Source organism: Schistocerca americana, chromosome 1 (assembly GCF_021461395.2).
Source record: "Schistocerca americana isolate TAMUIC-IGC-003095 chromosome 1, iqSchAmer2.1, whole genome shotgun sequence".
NCBI classification, from domain to species: domain Eukaryota; kingdom Metazoa; phylum Arthropoda; class Insecta; order Orthoptera; family Acrididae; genus Schistocerca; species Schistocerca americana.
The window spans coordinates 683,687,888-683,707,862 of NC_060119.1; the positions used below are offsets into that span (position 1 = coordinate 683,687,888).

At 37.7% G+C, this 19,975-nt stretch overlaps 1 protein-coding gene across 3 annotated transcripts in view; it reads left to right on the forward strand.

Annotated features, from left to right (window-relative positions):
- The window catches only part of LOC124609119 (elongation factor 1-delta-like), a 52,762-nt gene that overhangs the window by 15,752 nt on the left and 17,035 nt on the right, over window positions 1-19,975 (forward strand). The window contains exons 3-6 of one of the 3 annotated variants that reach the window (XM_047140045.1): window positions 683-1,030; window positions 3,271-3,354; window positions 6,821-6,914; window positions 13,836-14,005. In XM_047140045.1, the coding sequence (XP_046996001.1) occupies window positions 683-1,030; window positions 3,271-3,354; window positions 6,821-6,914; window positions 13,836-14,005 (696 nt within the window). The remainder of the gene's footprint in view (window positions 1-682; window positions 1,031-3,270; window positions 3,355-6,820; window positions 6,915-13,835; window positions 14,006-19,975) is intronic. The other 2 variants (XM_047140046.1, XM_047140047.1) reach the window with 2 other exon arrangements.

Sequence of the window (19,975 nt, forward strand, 5' to 3'; positions counted from 1 at the left end):
ATAATTTCATAGTATAATATCCATACATTTTGAGCTCTTCTCAACTGATTATACTTAAATAATTTTGTGTTAATTTTTGACAGGTTATGTAATGATAATGTGAGTAATGGTTTGAAAATGAATACATTCAGAATTAGTCACAATTAACTTGAATTTACAAGTATAAGAAAGAAAAATAATCAAGAAGTCATAAGTCAGAGGAGTTGTAGTGGTAATAGGTAGATGCATAACCATTTTTTGTTCATAAATGTGGGCTTATTAGCAGGAGTGCCATAAGAATGTAAAAGTATATGCAGGTTGGGTGCTCCATTAATTGTTTCGGGCATGCGATTTCATTAAGCTGTCACTTTGAAAGAAAATTTTTGATATTTTACACAAAATTCTGCTTGAAATTTAGTAAAAAGTGATTAATTTATAAACTGAGTAAGGAATTCATCCTTACTTTCATTTTAGGGCAAAAAATACCGTTGTAAGCTAAGACTGCGAAAATTGATACCTCTGACCTGTGTGTGATGTTGTTTGTTGAGAGCCCTTTTGTCTTTGTTTTCCCCGCTGATTTTTATACACACACTTTTAGCACTGTCATATGGTTTTTCTTCTGTAATGGGATTGGCATTGTGTGTTGCATTGAAGTAATCATTCTGGAAATATTATTACATTTTGTTTTTTCTATTTTTGCAAGCTGCGTGTAAGTAATGGGATACAAGTAACAGTGTCCATACCTAAAGTCGGGCATGTTCTCTCACATTCACTGCAGAATGTGAAGCCTGCTGAAAATGAGCATATTAAAGAAGTAAATTTAATTAACAGCATTGTACTGTCCAATGAGAAACTTCGCAAAGGTTGCACTAACATAGAGAATACAACTAATTCAACTATTTCTGGAGAGATTTCTATTGAATGTGTTGGTAATGTATCCACCCCACATCAGAACAAAGAGGAGAAAAGATTCAAGCAAAAAGAAACAAAGGAGAAAAGAAATAAATTAGATAAGAAGTCGCGTGAAAGAAGAATACTAAATGATGCAAAGGTAAATTTTATCTTGCTGTCATGTTGCATGCAGTAAAACCTACAATGGAACATATTTTTCACAAGTGCTGCATGAGGATTTTGTGCAGGAAGCAATTTGAAATTTTTCCAGTTTTTTGCACATCTTGAGCAGTTGTAGCACAAAACATTCACTTTTACAAAATAATTAGTTTGGTACTTTCATATGACTTCTGTTTTATGGGTAGTCAGCTTTTTATGCGATTTCATTTGTCCAATTGTAATTGCTTAACAACTTCTTGTAATATTTTATTATTTGGCTCTTTGAGAGGCATTTAGCAATTCATTGTCTGCATGTTAGTTTTGTTCTCGATTGCTTACTCTCTTTCAGTAGTTAAAGGAGTTAAAAATAATTAAAATCAAATGTAATAAGCAACACTGCAAATTAGTTTCTATTTAGTTATGTACAAACAACTAAATTTTTTGTGAAATCTGCATTTAATGATATGGGTGGTTAATATTAAGAGTGTGGCAGATGTCAATCATGAGGACAGAGTTGCACGTTCACACATGGCGTACTATGCGCTGATTCGACTCACCGAAACATCAATCACTAATTTATATTAATCAGAGTATAATACAGTACATTGTTCTGCACAGGCCAGGTACTAAATGCTCTTAAGAATTAAATACAAATGTAGTAGCATATGTTCTGAAGGAAATCATTGGTTTGGATGGCAGTTTAATAAGTCTAAGGATTTGTGTCTGAGGTCAACTAAGAGTTAACAAGAGACTGTATGATTTAGAGGGCCAGTAAGTTAGCGTACTTCAGCTCAGCATTTGGACGGCAGTCTTAAAACTGAAAGGAAGACTGTCATTCAACCCCACAAAGAAAACAATGACCACCATTATACAGTCCCATTAACAAACATCAGTCTTCTATGGTTGGGTTCTGAAGAGCACACCAGGTTCTCTCTCTCTCTGTGTGGCGGGGTGTGGGTGTGGGGGGGGGGGGGTAATGATGGAAAAGATTCTCAGGTCCATATCGTGTTCATTTTTTCGTCCCTGTACACCTCAGTTTGAGAAGAGTTGTCACAGGATTGTTGAGATCTTTAGTTTAATTTTCCTGTTTTTCTGTCGTGTTAAACTCTCCCCCACCCTCCTTCTCCCTTGTCATGGACAAAAGGATTGCGGGTAAGTTGTCAACAGGAAAACTACTGCATGTGGTTTTTTTGTTATAGTGCTACTTGTTGAAATATTTTGTTACTTTCTGTATTTATATCTACTTCTGTTTTAATTTGTTTGGACTTTACTTTATAGATGGTCATGTAACAAAATACCTACTGCTGGAAGCAATGTGTCCAGTGTTATATGTGACTCCTAAAGTTCAGCAGAAATTCTAAGCTTTTTGCATAACTTATCAGGCAGTATTTGGAAAAAACAATGTCTTTATTCATTTGTTTTGGTGATCTAAAGTAGCCATGTTTGTAGACATCATTTCTTTCACTAAAGAGGATAGGTTGTTGTGTTTTAATAGCGTTCCTTTCTTCAGTTTTTGTGTAGCTCATTATAAAGGATCTTCAGAACAACAAATATCATACAAAAGCCATTTTAAACACGAGTATTTTTATGACAGCCTGTGACAATTTAAAAATTAAATTTAAAATAAAGGTTTCTTCTCTTAAGTGAACAATCAACTCCATAACTAATTATGTTATTATGAAAAGGAAAGTTGCTACTCACCATATACTGGAAATGTTGATAAGCACAACAAAAAGACTCTTTGTATGGTGAGTAGCAACTTTCATTTTAATATTATTGTTACATTCCATCCTGGATTTTTCATTGCTTAATTAGATACACTTGTGCATCATAAATTATCTTTGTTAGTATGTGGCTGAGTAGTGACACACAGGAAAAATGTAGGTTTAAATTAATGTTCCTGCATTAAGTTGTTATAAATTTAGGATTCAGTGTGCTGCTATTTATTTTTTAAGTCTGGGTAATTGAATTTAGTTTTTCATGTAATTAATTTATTCTTTTAACGTATTTCTTCAAAATACATATGTTGAATATATTAGAAATATGCTATTTCATTCTTGCTCTCAATATTTTGTTTCTGTTTCTTTACATTGATATTGTTAACTGAGAGGTGAGACACTGTCATATGTGTAAACTATAGTGTAGAAGTTTGCATGCAACCTAAGATATTTTTACACATAACTTTAACATATTGATGACTGGTGTGCTTTTTTAACACTGTTATTTTCTCTTTTGGTGTAGGGATCTTCTAACACTCCCTTAAAAAGCTCTTTGGCAGGAGAAGTAGCAAAGGCTCGGCAGCATATAAAAAATTCTTTAGAATGTGTGAGTAACTTGCATGATATTATCTAGTTCTGTTTTTAATGTCCATTATTTTTAAGATTATTCATAATACATTCACAGGTTATTTATTTTAAAAAAATTTCTTCATTGAATTGTATTCACAATTTTTTGTGGATCTACATTTCTTAACTGGAGCATGTGTTAATGGTACACTGAGTTAATGAACACATTTCTTAAAGACTGTACTGTGCATGTAGTATTGATATGAAAAGATAGACATCAGTGATACAACTCTTCCGGTTTTTATTTACTTAAATGTAAATGTTATTTTGTAAGAAATCATTTAAAAAGTTAAATCACTTTTGCATTACATACTCAGCCTTTAGGTCACAACGTGAATAATATTATTACTGGCTTCAGTTGTGTGTAGCCATCATCCTCTTGATGTTCAAAGATTCATATGTAATGTCAGTTAATAAACAGCATACATATCCTCTTGCTCATACCAAGCTCTTAATTTGTCAGGCTTCTGCTAAGACTTTATAAGAGGAGAGTGGAAGAATTTATCCCCACAGAGCCTGTAGAAGGCTACTTTTGGAATGAATGGTGCAGGGACACTAACTTTTCCTACCTAATGATAAAGTGCTGTCACTACACTGTTGTAGTTAGCTTAAATTATTAATAAAGTAAAGAATGAAGAAATGTTTCAGGAGATCTTAATTGTTTGTCATTTGTAACGAGTTTGGTTACTGTTGCAAATTTCACATCAGTTCTCAAGAGCAGTATATGGAGACATTGTTGTTCGCATTCTTCACTTCATATTAGACAAAATTTTTTCATGGATGCTCATTCTAAGTATATTGGCATGGGGAAATAGTGATGGTCTTGTGAATTATTTGTGTTTTTCAGCCTTAGGCTACAAATTGTATCATATCCTGTTTAAACTTATTGCACAAATTAAATCCAGTGACTCCATTGAGTGAACCAATGCTGAAAAATAAAATTAAAGAAAGGGGGAAGTTGTTTCTTCTGTCAGTTGTTCGCAGGTCCTGTAATATACCTGGAGTTTGCTTAATCACACAGTTTGAAACAACCCTGATGGCACAACACACTGTGCACTAGTATGTGTGTTAATGATGTTATCAGCGTCCATAGGAAAATGAGTGGAAGTGAATGCGAGGAACACGTAAATGCAATAGAAAAATTAAAAAGCAAGATAAAATTTCTGTCTCCTCCATCTCGTGCATGATCACCTGCACAATCACATAGCTCACTTGTGAGATAATGTTAAAAACGGTCAGGTGTTCTTAAACTGTCAAAACACAAGTAAGACACGAGGAAATCTAAAATAGAATCACAGGGAAATATGGTTGATGACTTACAAAAGACACAGATCAGTTAGCCATTACTACATATGGATAAATCTGTAATATTGGCAGTGGTTGAACAAAAAAACACTAGCAACTGGAGACCCTCAATGTTTGCTGATTCAGAAGTAGAGGCCAGTGACAAAAATTTTTTTACAAATAGTAATCAGCTTGGATAAGCGTGTGCTATGCTTATGTAGGTAGGATTACATATCTGATAATGGCTTCATCTAGTTAACACTGCTCATAATACGGTGTTTTGTTGCATTGTACACACTAATGAAACAATAATAAAATGTGTGGAAAGGAACTGCATTCTGCCCCAGCTGATCATAATGGATATAGTCTAAATGTTAAGTTTCTCTTGAATTAAATTCAATGTTTCTAATTAATCTGCTTCTTGTTGATTTTCTTATTTTTTGCTGCTGCTTGTAGTAGATTGCAGCTGTGATTCAGAAAGAGGTTATTAATGGACAATTGCTTTAAGTGTTGCTTGTAAATTTAGTTCTAAACATGGGATATAAACTTAAGATTTTTGTAGGATGATCGAAGATTTTCAATAAAGGGCATTTGTAAGTGCCATTCATAATAAAAACTGCAGTCATCCAGGTGGGAGTAATTTAGGACCTGATTCAGAAATATGTAACAAATAAGTAAAATTACAGTATTTTCCAATGATTTATTAAGAGTTTTTATTCATAAAATATGTGTGCATAAATGTGACGTCTAGGCTGAGCATCATTAGCATTAAATTGCAGTGATCTCAACTTACAACCTTAAAGTACTAGTGTGATATACCATTGTGTGATATGATACAACTACTTCATGATCACAGCTCTGGTGGCATTGTTTGCATGCACATTAACTGAAGTGTTACATACTGATTTGGCAACTCTCAACCAAACTATCAGCTTCCAACCTAACCTAGACCTTGGGCTAAGTTACAACCAGTCTACATGCCAACAACAAATACAGATGTAAGAGGAATAATATCAGTAATACGCTCTTTTTGTTTGTATCACACATAATGATTGTATTAAGAGACAAAGCAGACATCCTTATTGATAGCAGAACAAAGGTGCTTTTCCTAGGACTCCGTAGTAAGGGCAGTCTCAACCATTCAGATGTACACACGAGGATAGTACTGCACACAATACATGTCTTAAACTTTCTTACACAGATGCACAGGGTACCATTTGATCTGTTGAAGGTATTGTGATTTCTGAGAGTAAGGATATCAATAAAAAAATAATGTACTCTCTGTACATCATATTTGACTTTGTCTCCAGTTTGTCATGATTTTTAATGAAAGAGAACTTAAACATGTGAGATAGTGCTTCACAGAATATAGCAACTGGATAAGAATTTCAGAGAATGTTGTTAATTTCATACTATGGCTGTATGGGGAGTAGACCAAGAATTTGGGAAATAAAAGCTGCAATACAAGAAAAGAAAGGAAAACTGCTTAATCTCTAAGGAAATTAAAATATAATGTCATTGAGAGAAATTGTTTACTAAAAATTGGGGTATAGATTGGTGTGGTTTTCCAAGGTGCTGGGAGTTTGACTTCTGTTTATCACTGTGGCCTATTTGCTTTTATCATCATTTGACACAGCATTTCCATACAATTCCTTCAATTCTCATTGTCATGATCAGCATTTAATTATAATGTTCAGATGGATCTAGCATAAAAATAACATTCCACATGACAAACTGTTCTGAGAGTCCATTTCAGTTGTGCATTTTACAGTTTTCAAATAGTGAACTGATAGCTGTGTTTTTCACTTCAGTTCTTCATGCATTGTAAAGAAATGTCTTTTTTGGTTCTTTAAACTACTGGTGTGGAAAGTGTAAAATGTTGTGAAAAAATGTATTACATTCATCTGCTATTGACGAAAATTTTACAGAAAACATTTTGTTTTTTTTCCCTGTCATTGTGTTGCACAATGTCATATCACTTCCACACCAGGAGTTGTAGTGTAAGTTCTCTGTAATTAAAATACAAATTAAAATCATTGCATAAAGGTGTATATTGATGCTGAAAACAGAATTGTTTGTGTAAATTTGGTTGTAAGGTATTTAATTTTTTATTTGTATTTGATACAATTTGTACTGTCATAAACTTGCATCGTTCTTTATAGATGGATGGTATAGCGGCCTTGGCAACAAATGTAAATGTTGAACTTGTTAACAGACTGAATTCCTTGGAGAAGAGCAACACTGAACTCAACAGCCGTAAGTGATGTATAGTATATTGTATTAATTTTGTCAATAGATAGCCTTGTGAATGGACTGTTGCTCTATGGCAATGCAATTGCTAAAACTTCCAAGCACTAAAGTTTGATAATTACTAAATTATCACCCATTTAGAATGTAAGCCATTCTGTTACATGGCTGAAATATCTTCAGAGACAAATGGCTGCCACCTCTGGCACATTGAACAAAAGAAGCAATCGGGAGGAGGTGGGGGAAGGTGAAGGGATAGCAGAATATAGGTGGGTGGGGGAGAGAAGAGAGCTGTCTGGTGGAGTGTGCAGGGTCTAGATGGAGGCATAACACTGCCACCAGGTGCAGCATTGAGAGGGCTGTGGGTTAGGGAGTTGGGGGAGGGGGAGGAATGAGGAGCTGAAAAGGAGAGGAGTAGGGAAGGGGAAAAGTGGCTGGGTATGAAGGCAGAGGATGATACAATGAGGGTATGGTAAGATGAACGGGAAAGAGGTAGTAAAGGCAGGGACAGAAAGTGTTGGGGTGTAATGTGTGGGTACAGTATGTTACCATTGATGCTGGCATAGTTTCTTCAAGCCCCTTCATAAGAACAGACTTTCAGCAAAAAGAGGACCTCCATGCATAACCTCAAAACAAAAGCTGACCTGATGATCCTACCTGCAGACAAAGTTGGCACCACAGTCATTATGAATCAAAATAACTCTGGTGGAAGTCGTCTGCCAGTTTCCTGACTCCTTCTCCCATAAACTCTGCCAGAGTAATCCCATCCCAGAAGACCATCATAACCTCCAGTCCCTGCTTAAAGCCTCAGGCCCATCCCAGAACTCATTTCCCTCCTGAACCATAGCACACCCTGCATACCCACCTTCTGCATGCTCTCTGAACCACAAACCCAACAGTCCTGGATGGCTGGTTTTTCTGCCCCCATTCAGCCCTCATTGACCAACATCTCCCTCGAATTGTCCATTATTTAACCTCTCAAACAAGCTTTCTTTCATAGACTGTCCATCTCTACCTCTCTACCTCTTTACCTCCTGCATACCTGCTTGTCATTGTTGATGCCACATCCTTTACACCCCTGGTCTTGCCGGTATTGAACACTACCTTTTCCCAACATCCTTCAGACACCAAATTCACTGCCTCATTCATCATAAACTGTACTAATTTTATCCTGACACAAATGCTTCTCCTTTGAAGGGGAGGTATACAAACAAATCTGTGGCACAGACATTAGCACCGACATTGCTTTCTTTTACACTAACCTGTTCACAGGCCATCTGGAGGAGACCTTCTTAGCCTCCCAAAATGCCAAACTCCTAGTATGGTTTAGTTTCATTGATGATATCTTTGTGGCCTGGACTCAGGGCAAAGACATGCTTTCCTCATTCCTTCACAATCTTAATACCTTGACTTCCATCCACTACACCTGGTCCTCGTCAACCCAGTGTACCATCTTCCTGGGCATTGACCGTCTGCTATGTAATAGCTCCATCCCATCTCTGTCCACAATAAATCCACCAACCATCAACAGTACTTGCATGTCGACTGCTGCAATCACTTCCACACCAAAAAATTCCCCCTCAGATGGTGTATCTGTAGTGCCAAGAGCTCCCTTGTCCACTATGCTGAAGGTCTCACCAAGGCCCTCACACAGGCACTATTCCTCAGATCTCTTGTCCCATCTCCTCACAAACCCCAACGCTCACACCACCACCAAGAACCAGCTATTAAGAAGCACCTCTGTCACCAAATACCACTCTGTACTGAAATGACTGCATCCTTCATCAGGGCTTTACCTATCATGTCCTGAAATTAGGGACCTCCTACACAAGATCCTTCCCACCCCTTCTAAAAAGGTGTTCCATCGTCTGCCCAATCTCAACAACATCCTAGTCGATTCCTGTGCCACTCTGAATCCCAACTCATTGCCATTGGATAACCCAGGTACAAGATCTGCCCAGTTCACCCAACCAGTGCCTCCTATTCCAATCCTGTCACAGGCTTATCTTACCCCATCAGAGACCAGACTACCTGTGTAAGCAGCTGTGCTGTATACCATCTCTACTTCAATCATCACTCAGCATCTTATATTGGTATGACTACCAGCCAGCTGACCACCAGGATGAACAGCTACTGCCAAACTTACGGCCAAAGGCAAATTAGACCACCCTGTGGCACAACATGCAGCTAAAATGACATGCTTGAGATCAGTGGCTGCTCACAACACGCACCATCTGGATCCTCCCCTCCACCACTAGCTTTTCTGAACTACTTACAGCATATTCACTCCTGAAATTATCACCTCAGCCTCTGGTAACTTAATATCCCCACACCCTTCACCCAACAATTTCTGCCCCATCATACCACCTCTTCCCTACTCACATCCCTTCAACCTCATTTTGTTCCACCCTTTGTCGACAAACCAGCACATTTTTCCCCTTCCTTACTCATCTCCTTTTCAGATCCCCCCCCCCCCCCTCACTCATTCCCACTCGCCATTTCCCCTTGTGCACCCTATTTCCCCCTCCCCTCCTCCCTGCCCCTGTGCCCCCCCCCCCCCCAATACTGCACCTGGTGGCAATCTTGCCGTGTCTCCATTTAGTCCCTGCACACTCCACCAGACAGTGCTATTCTCCGCCCTGCTATCCCTTCCCTGCTCCTTCCAGATTGCTCCACTCATTCAAACCGAGTGAGGTGGCGCAGTGGCTAGCACACTGGACTCGCATTCGGGAGGACGACAGTTCAATCCCGTCTCCGACCATCCTGATTTAGGTTTTCCGTAATTTCCCTAAATCGCTTCAGGCAAATGCCGGGATGGTTCCTTTGCAAGGGCACGGCCGATTTCTTTCCCCATCCTTCCCTCACCCGAGCTTGCGCTCCGTCTCTAATGACCTCGTTGTCGACGGGACGTTAAACACTAATCTCCTCCTCCTGCACTCATTCAATGTGACAGTTGCATTCTGGTTCGGGCTGCCATAGGTGGCGGTAGAGTGTGTGTGTGTGTGTGTGTGTGTGTGTGTGTGTGTGTGTGTGTGTGTGTGTGTGTGTGTGTGTGTGTTTTTTTTTTTTTTTCTCTGTAAAAGTGTCTTTCCATTGTGCCTGTCTGCAACGCAACATGTTACATTTGTGGTGAGTAGCAATCTGTTCTTTTCCCTATATTTTTCGTTTTCCAACCTGGATATTCCATTGATTGATATTTAGATGTCTTGACAATGTCTACTTCATTATCGTTACAATCAGCTACATTTTTCATTGCAGCATGGTTCCTGAAACGTTTGTTTTCCTGTCTGTTCTAGCAATTCCTCTCTCTCTCTCTCTCTCTCTCTCTCTCTCTCTCTGATGTATGCTTGCTGAACAACTGTGTTTGTAGTGATTTTATGTAAAAAGCCATATCTCAGTGCAGTGTGTGAGAAATAACACTTCTTTTCAGGCACATCAGAAACTTTTTTGAAAACCCTGTGTAGTTGGCTGAAAATATTCCAACCCATTTCTACTCTTACATTTATTTCTTTTTGCTGTCCTCCATCACTGTGTTCAGCTGCCCCAGATTCTACAACTCACTATCTGGATTTCAAGGTCTAAAGTAAAAACTTCTTATACGAGACTCAGGTATTTATAACCAGGCAGATGTTACATGCTGCAGGAAGGAGGCAGTGTGCTACAATCTGCTTGGTTTTCAAGCAAAATTTGGCACTGTATTGAGAATTTCTTGATGCGGAGGAGAGTGAGGGAAGTGTTTAGGTGCCCTACCTTTTTATGTTCGTGATCTGGCAGACAGTACTAATAGTAACCTCTGACTCTTCACAGATAACGCTGTTATACACTTTGAAGTACTATTTGGAAAGCATTGCACAAGTATCCAAAAAAACTTGATAAGATTTAAGTGGTGCAGAGATAGGCAACTTGCTTTAAATTTTCAGAAATGCAAAATTGTGCATTACACAAAATTAAAAAAATACATCATTGTGTGACTGCTGTATCTGTCATATTTTGTCAGTCATCTCGGATGTGTGTGGCTGTAACATTCCTTGAATATATGAAATTGAGTGAACAAACAGGTTCAGCTGTAGCTAAAACAGGTTGCAGAGTTTGGTTAATTGGAAGGATACTGGGAAATTGTGATCAGAGTACAAAGGAGGTGGTTTGCAAAGTACTTGTGTGAGTCCTCCAAGAATACTGCTCAAGTGTGTGGGACTTGTGCCAAATAGACTACATCTACATACATACTCCGCAATCCACCATACGGTGTGTGGCGGAGGGTACCTCGTACCGTAACACTTGTGTTATGATCAAACCTACCAGTAACAAATCTAGCAGTCCGCCTCTGAATTGCTTCTATGTCCTCCCTCAATCCGACCTGATAGGGATCCCAAACGCTCAAGCAGTACTCAAGAATAGGTCGTATTAGTTTTTTATAAGTGGTCTCCTTTACAGATGAATCACGTCTTCCCAAAATTCTACCAATGACCTAAGACGACTATCCGCCTTCCCCACAACTGCCATTACATGCTTGCCCCACTTCATATCACTCTGTAGTGTTACGCCCAAATATTTAATCGACGTGACTGTCTCAAGCGCTACACTACTAATGGAGTATTCAAACATTATGGGATTCTTTTTCCTATTCATCTGCATTAATTTACATTTATCTATATTCAGAGTTAGCTGCCATTCTTTACACCAATCACAAATCCTGTCCAAGTCATCTTGTATCATCCTGCAGTCACTCAACGACGACACCTTCCTGTACACCACAGCATCATCAGCAAACAGCCGCACATTGCTATCCACCCTATCCAAAAGATCATTTGTGTAGATAGAAAACAGTGGACCTACCACACTTCCCTGGGGCACTCCAGATGACTCTCACCTCCGATGAACACTCACCATCTTAGAGCCACTCACATATTTGGGAACCAATCCCATATGCTCGTACCTTAGTTAGGAGTCTGCAGTGGGGCACAGTCAAACGCTTTCTGGAAGTCAAGGAATATGGCATCCATCTGATACCCTTCATCCATGGTTCGCAAGATATTATGTGAAAAAAGGGTGAGTTGCGTTTCGCAGGAGTGATGCTTTCTAAAGCTGTGCTGATGTGTGGACAGCAACTTCTGTGTCTCAAGGAAATTCATTATATTTGAACTGAAAATATGTTTGAGAATCCTGCAACAAACTAATGTTAAGGATATTGGTCTGTAATTTTGAGGATCTGTCCTTCTACCCTTCTTATGTACAGGTGTCACCTGCGCTTTTTTCCAGTCGCTCAGGACTTTACGTTGGGCGAGAGATTTGCGATAAATGCAAGCTAAGTAAGGAGCCAATGCAGTAGAGTACTCTCTGTAAAACCGAATTGGAATCCCATCAGAAGCTGACGATTTGTTTTCAACCCATTCAGCTGCTTCACAACCCCAGGGATGTCTATCACTATGTTCTCCATATGGACAGAAGATACTGAATGTAAACAAAGAAGGGTGTCACAAATAATCACAGGTTCTCTCTCTCTCTCTCTCTCTCTCTCTCTCTCACACACACACACACACACACACACACACACACACACACACACACACACACACACACACACGTTGAAGACAAAATTGACACTTGACTTCATTGTGCAACATGTGCAAACATAGCTAAAATAAAAGCTCATTGTTATTCCCATTGTCATTGTGCCAAACAGAGGAAGTTTATTTCCTTACCTTTTAGTAACAAATAGCAGGGTAATTCTGATAGGATTTACTAAATTAAGCATTAGTTCATAACAAATTTTCCCAGTGCTGCTGCAGCTCTGTAACTTTGTTAGAACATCCCACATTTCAAGGTCATCTGATGGCTGTTATTGTTATTCACTATTCCTTTTCTTAAATTCTCAGTGAAATGCATTAACTGCTTGATGTCACCAGTTTTTGTTTCAGATTCTGAATGATACTTACAGACTGCCCATTACATTAGTATCTTAATAATCGTGTAGTCTCTCTTACATCTGTATTTGGTTTACTAGGTTTTCATCTTTAGTTCTGTGGATACCTACTCATTGATAGTCCCATTAGTTTTATCTGTGGTTTAACATACTTACTCCTCCCTTTCTGTGACCTCACATTGATCACATTCCTTTTATATCTTCAGCTTAGTACGTAGCAAGTACACCAGTGATATTGTTCGAAGAATAGTTCCTGGACATTCATTTGTGTGATGTGCAGAAGTAAACTTCTTGTTCCCAGAAACGTAATGTGAGTAAGTCATATCTGGTGTCAGTCCTAGATCATCGTGCAGAGACGTCTTTAAGAAAGTCGATATTCAGCTACTACTTCTCAATACATACACTCACCGATGTCCTTTGTCATTTCCAACATGTCTTGTTTTACACAAAATAGTGCAAAACGTGATTAAAATACCAGAACCAAAAACAATCTGTATAAGGACTATAAAACCTTAACATCAGTACAAAAAGGAGTCAAATACATTGGTACTCATATATTCAGTAACTTACCACAGCATATCAAAGGTCTGGTAAGTGATAAAGATCGGCTTCAGAGTGAATTAAAGAACTTCCTGTTGGACAGCTCCTACTCCATCGATGAATATCTTCACAAGGACCCAAGTATTATAGCTCATAACTCCATCTGCATTAAAATTGAACAATATCCACGTATCTGTGTAAATTTTTATTTGTGAACTATCTTAAAATTAATCTGAAACTTATAATTCGTTCATGTTTCATTACTAAACAGTTGATTTCTTGATATGTCATGCTATATTGTATGATGCAAGCTTCATCTTGCTTTGTTTCTGAAGTATACTGGTGTTTAAACTGGGGTCACTATCTCAAATAAAATTCAAATCATTATGTAAAACTGTTTTAAGAAGTTGATACATTATTTCATGTCAGGAAATTGAAATTCTGTCCTAGTGTGATTTTGTTCACAGTTGTGAAAGATCTGCAAGCTGTTATTAAACAACTGGACTCTCGTGTTAAAGTGCTGGAAACAAATTCAAATAAGCCAAGCCACGCGACCACTGTAGCACCAGCTCCTACACAGGAGAAAACAGTAGATGACAATGATGATGGAGTCGACCTTTTTGGATCTGATTCTGAGGTAATTAAAAATATTCTAGTTACTACTGAGCAGTTACTTTATATTGGAAACCGTTTGTCCTCCGTTCATAGCTTTGGAAGCGGAACACTGAAATCACAGTGGTTGCTTGAAAACCATAAAGTTCTGTTTGGAGTTTTGGTTTGGAAGTGCATTCATATTTAATTTCTGTATACATTGATTTCACAACTACATTGAACAGAGAGACATTTAGAATCCAGATAAAACTGTTAAGTCAGAGAGTGGTGACTTCCACAGGTGGTATGTGATATTGCTGATACTTGTATTATGAGCATTTTCCGTGGTCCAAGGCACAATTTTCTGCCACTGAAAAAAGTGTGTGAACATTTGAACACTGGAAAGGATTTACACTCACTGCTTGCCACAGTAGTAGTATATCATATCCCTAGCACTTGCACCTAAGTGTACAAAGGAACTACAAAAAGAAGCATAAATACCTGCGTGAAGAAATACAAAAGCATTGTCACTTCGGCAACATGTAAAAATCAGCAGTAGCAAATCATGCACTCGGGCTGGGAAACAATGAAATTCTGAAAATGTAGTTTTAACAAGATTTGATAATTACTGTGCTAGGACTTACAGAGTGGCCATAAAAATACAAAAACACAATTTCAACAAAAAAGGAGGAAGATTGAAATTAGACAAGCTTTGAGCCTTAGTGCTAAATAAAACAAACAGCACCAATGCTTCCCACAACTGGCGCCATAACACAAGTTGGTGTGACTCCGCTATCTTAGGTAGCAGTCTGATGTCACGAACTGAGCATTGTAAACATTACAGCTAGAAGAGCTTGTTTGAGTCTGTAACAACTTTGAGTCCTTAAAGCCTCTGATGTCTTTATAATTGGAAGACAAACCATAAGGCAAAGAATTAGGCCTTTGACCACAACTTAATTCTTTATGCAAGTAAAAAGACAAATCCAAAAATAAAACCAAAAAAAACTAATTTTTATAATACATTAGCTGAATATTTATGTAGTGGCACTGAATTGTGTGTATGGGGGGGGGGGGTCGCAGGCAGGAGGATCGGGGGGGGGGGGGGATGCATTTGTGTGTAGTTGATGTTTTGCTGCTGCTAATGACCATTGTGCCTTCATATTTTCTATATTGTCAATATGCATCCACTTGTATGTTCCCATAATTAGAAGTTATCTGCCAGTTACTCTCAAAGAAAGTGTTCTTGGAAAGGAATGAAAGAAAAGTGTAATTGACATTAAATGACGCTAGGAAGGCATTAGCATTTCAAGTAGTGTTTACAAACATTATTTAGTTAACTTTCTTCACCCCTGGACTCCTAATTTCTGTGCAATTCACACCCTAGGGCTTTGTCTAACATTGCCAACCTAACTACTGTGTGTGTAACGTTCTTCATAGTTATGTTAATGAAGAAAGCTTGGGGTTGGGTGAAACTTCGCTATTAATGCAAATGGCTGGAAAGTTGGCAACAGTGAATAAGAGCTATGGATGATATACGCACTACAGTATAACCCCACTTTTATGCTCCCAGAATTAACGTTTCTCTGCTGTTTGACATTTTTTTATCATTCCCATCAAATTTCCTATGTCCACAATGCTAATTTCCACCTGATTTTGTGTCAACATATTTACAATTTTCTCACACTTTACGAGTTATGAAAAATTGTTCATGGAGGAAAAAAATGATGCTGGTGCAATGTTGGCTATCCAGTAGTGTTTGCAAATATTATGTGGCTAAGTTTCTTGACACCAGGGCACACTACTCAGCAGTTTTGAACCAGTAAACGTGTGAAAGTTGGCAGAATTTGTGCCGAATCTCCTGCCAGTGCCAAGCTGTACTTGGCGTGGTGGCTGATGATAGTAACTAGGTTTGTTTGAATGATGGTATCACGACCAATCACAGCCATTTTCAGACTGTCTCTACTGCGCAAATGCAGTTTCGTGATTGTTGTGATCAGCGTGACGCGTTTGTCAAACCGTATTTAGCGTGTTTCAGCATTTGGTCACTTGTAGCTCTAGTTGACCCTGTCATTCACTTTGTGTTGCTCAACTGCTTTTAGCTGAAACACAGCACTGGTTACTTATTTTTTGAAACTGAGCAAAACGTGTTTCGAGAATTTATTCTCATTGTCAAGTGCATTATTTGTGTATGTATTGCTTGTGATATTACACAAACAAACAATGTGAGTGATGGCTTGAGTGTGTGTGGTTTTCCATGTAACTGAGGAAGCACAGTACCCAATAAGCTGAAAAAGACTACAGTGCAAGAGATGCAGAATAATACATATTGAAAAAACACTCAAAATACTTGCCTACATATTTGCACTAGACAATGAGAGAAAATTCTCAGAACACATCATGCAATGTGTGAAAAAATACGTAACTAGTACAGTATTTCATTATTTAAATAAACAATGACAGTTGCAGAATTTCAAAAACATTGATTATGACAAACATTCCTACTTCCCAGACTGTTATCAGTTCCAGTTACATCAGCGATTTTTATTAGGTATAAAACCTTTATTCGATAATAAACAAGTCCCTGACAAGTCTTTTGATGCCTATTATGTACATATATCATACGTAAAGTGTGAAAATGCAAGGGGGAACCCAATATGTTACTTTCACAGCTTTAAACATTATTTCTCACATTTTACATTTTCCCACATTTTAAACCATTTAAGTGAAAAGTGTAAAAGTGGGGTTTCACTGTAGTTACAAACTGTTGCAATTAAGGTGCATCTCATGACAAATGTCTGAAGCAGGAGTGCCTGCAGGTTTTCATGTCAGTAGGAGCAAAATATTTTCCCCATACGTATGCTTTAAAAATTTTGAGGACATTATCTGCTCATTATTTCTCCTATTGGTTTTTACAGTGCATTTAGTACCTCCTCAGAGTTGTATACAAACTAACAGTATAATTATAGTAAGACCTGGTTTTACATCTCCAGATTTCACTTTTCTTATCATTTACATTATTTTCAGTTGGTCCCATCGTAAGCCATATTTTCTCAGTTAATTGTTTTGTTGCCATTAAAGATTCCACATTTCCCATATTTTGTGCTGTTGAACCACTACCAAAAGGCATCAGTATTGACTTTCTAATCAATTTATATGGAAACTATAGTGCTCTTACTCATCTCAATCTGTAGGACAATGTGTGACAAACTGCACACTTCTATGAAAAGGATAGTGCTTTGTTTGAAGCTGTACAGTTCATGACCTGAATCATTTTGTGTTGTATGAGACACGCAGGTGACATGTTTAGGAGCACTTTTAAAATGTTTACTTATGTTTTGTGACCTTACTGTACTCTGAACTGCAATAAATCATCAAAAATAGGATTTGAAGTTGTTTTTTTTTTCTCTTAAAGGCAAATCATGTAATTCATCAAACAGTATGGAAGAAATGATTGATTTCAACTAGTTTGTACTAATTTTGGAAGATTCTCATTGACTAGAGTAATTCTTCTACATTCTAAGTTTTGGTCATCATGGTATTAATAAAATTACTTGACTTCACAAATGCATCTTTATGCCATTCAGAATATGTATAACTAATTTTTTCAGATTTATGAAACTTTTTTAATTGGTGAATGCACGGTGTATGAATTCACTGCCATGACCGCCAAGCTTTATACAATACATGGCTGAAAAGCTCACACAACTTACAAAGACCACCTTTAACTGCTTTAGAATAAAAGCATCATGGATGTTCAGTCCAATCCAAATATTCTCTTTATGCCATGTGTCAGTTCTGAAGTTATAATTCTCAACTTGCCATCAATTTTATTAAATCTTCTACCTTCCGGCAGGGATGGTGAACCAATGGTGCATGTTCCTCTACATTTGAAGTCATCGTACCAAAGTTTGTTGTGAATGGGATATTGGTGCCAAGGTGTCATCAGAGTTGTGGATGACAGATCTTCACTCATGCTCACTCCCTTCGTGTCACAATGTACTCGAATGATTTAGTAATAATACACCATCATCCACAGTTAGGTCACACAGATCGGCAGCTGTTCTAATAATGCTGACTTCTGACCTCTGCTGATGATTACTGTACAGCTAAATTGTTATAGCAAAATAATGTTCACCTGTTTTTGCATCTTGTACACACTTATGTCAGGTGCTACAATTACACGTAGTTAGTACCATTTCTAAAATTGAAAGTATTTATTTATTCATAATGGCTAGTTTAGTAAAGAAACAAAAGATCAAGAAAAGTGTAATAAAATTTCAAAATTGGTGGACTGACAAATATGGCATGATTAACAGGTGCAATGAAGCAGTGTTTTATATTCTGGGGCAATGGTATTTAGAACTTTGCCTGTAAAACAATACTATGAAACAAATCACTATACTTTACGGAAAAAGCGAACCAGAGCAAAAGGGAATCAATATGTGTCATGAAACTTGCTGGCAGATTAAAACTGTGTGCCGGACTGAGACTTGAACTCAGGACCTCTGCCTTTCGCGGGCAAGTGCTCTACGACTTGCCCATGAGAGGCAATGGTCCCGAGTTCGAGTCTCGGTCCGGCACACAGTTTGAATCTGCCAGCAAGTTTCATATCAGCGCACACTCCGCTGCAGAGTGACACTCATTCTGGGAATATGTGTTATGATGATGGGAATAGTAGACGTGTGTGATTAAGTAATTTAACAAGGACTGTCATTCCAGAGCTGCTGATGTAATTTCAGAGCATAGTAAACCTATTGCTGATACGTGATTCTTGAAGAAAGCCTGGTTGGGAAGTGCCCAATCACATTTTGAAAATAGGGGTAAGATAAGTTAGCCCATCAAAGATACTCCTTTATGTAGAAACACAATGGGACAGAATCGTAAAACTGGTGCAAATGTAAAACAACCAAAAAAAAGTGATGTAAAGTCCTCTATTTATATTTCGTAGTGTCTTGATGAAGTTACAGATGTAACTAAATCTGCCCATTTAGCTGTATTTTTTCAATATTGTGCAGTAAATGACATCAAAAAGAATTGTGTGGTGATAATGCCAGCAACTACTAAGGGCACAGATATTTGTGCGGCTGTTCATAACTTGCTTACTAAAAACTAAATATATTTAACCAAATTTGTTTCAATAACTACTGATGGTGCTCCCAATATGGCGGGCAAAAAAATGGTTTTATTAGTGTATGTGAAGCACATAGGGGCCATTCGATCCTTGAATTCCTCTGCATCATACATTGACAAGCTTTGTGTGCAAAAGATGGTTTTGGTTCCCTTGATAAAATAATGGCCATAGTCACAAAAATAGTGAAACTCGTATTGTCCTTGGGTGCTAATAAAAGGGCAAAGCAGTGTTAGATGGAGTCAAATCAGTGTACAATGGCTTACTGATGTATAATAATGATTGACTGAGCCTTGGCAGCATACTTCAAAGATTTGGCTGACAGGAAAATTGTGCAATATTCACAGTTAATGGGTGTTAAGTGCCTTACAATATGTTTGTTGTGGACAAGTGCCAGCATTTCCATGATTTGAACATAAAGCTTCGAGGCACAAACAAAACTGTTACTGTTATGATAGAGCTTATTTGCGCTTTTCAGGTTTGCAAGTTAGTGATAATTTTTCCAAAAACTGTTTACCAAATTTCAAAAAAACATTGCTAGTAATTTGGATTTATACAAAAAGTAACTGATGAATTTTCTTCAGTAATACATTGTTCCATTGAAGCATTTTCATAGATTTTCTCAGTTCAGAGTTGCCAGAAACAATAAAATTTATTATTGTGTGTCCCGATATAAATTTACTGGTTAAACTGAACTTTCCTAAATTGGATTGGTTTGAAATTCAAGAAATAGAAATGCAGTCGATTGATTTTCAGTCTAGTTCAATGTGGACTCAAAAATTGATCAAAAAGAAGAGAGAATTGAAAGTAAAAGAATTAGAAAGTCTGTCAGCAGTATAAGCAAAAATGGTTACATTGAATTTGTGAAAGTGTGGAATTCTATACCAT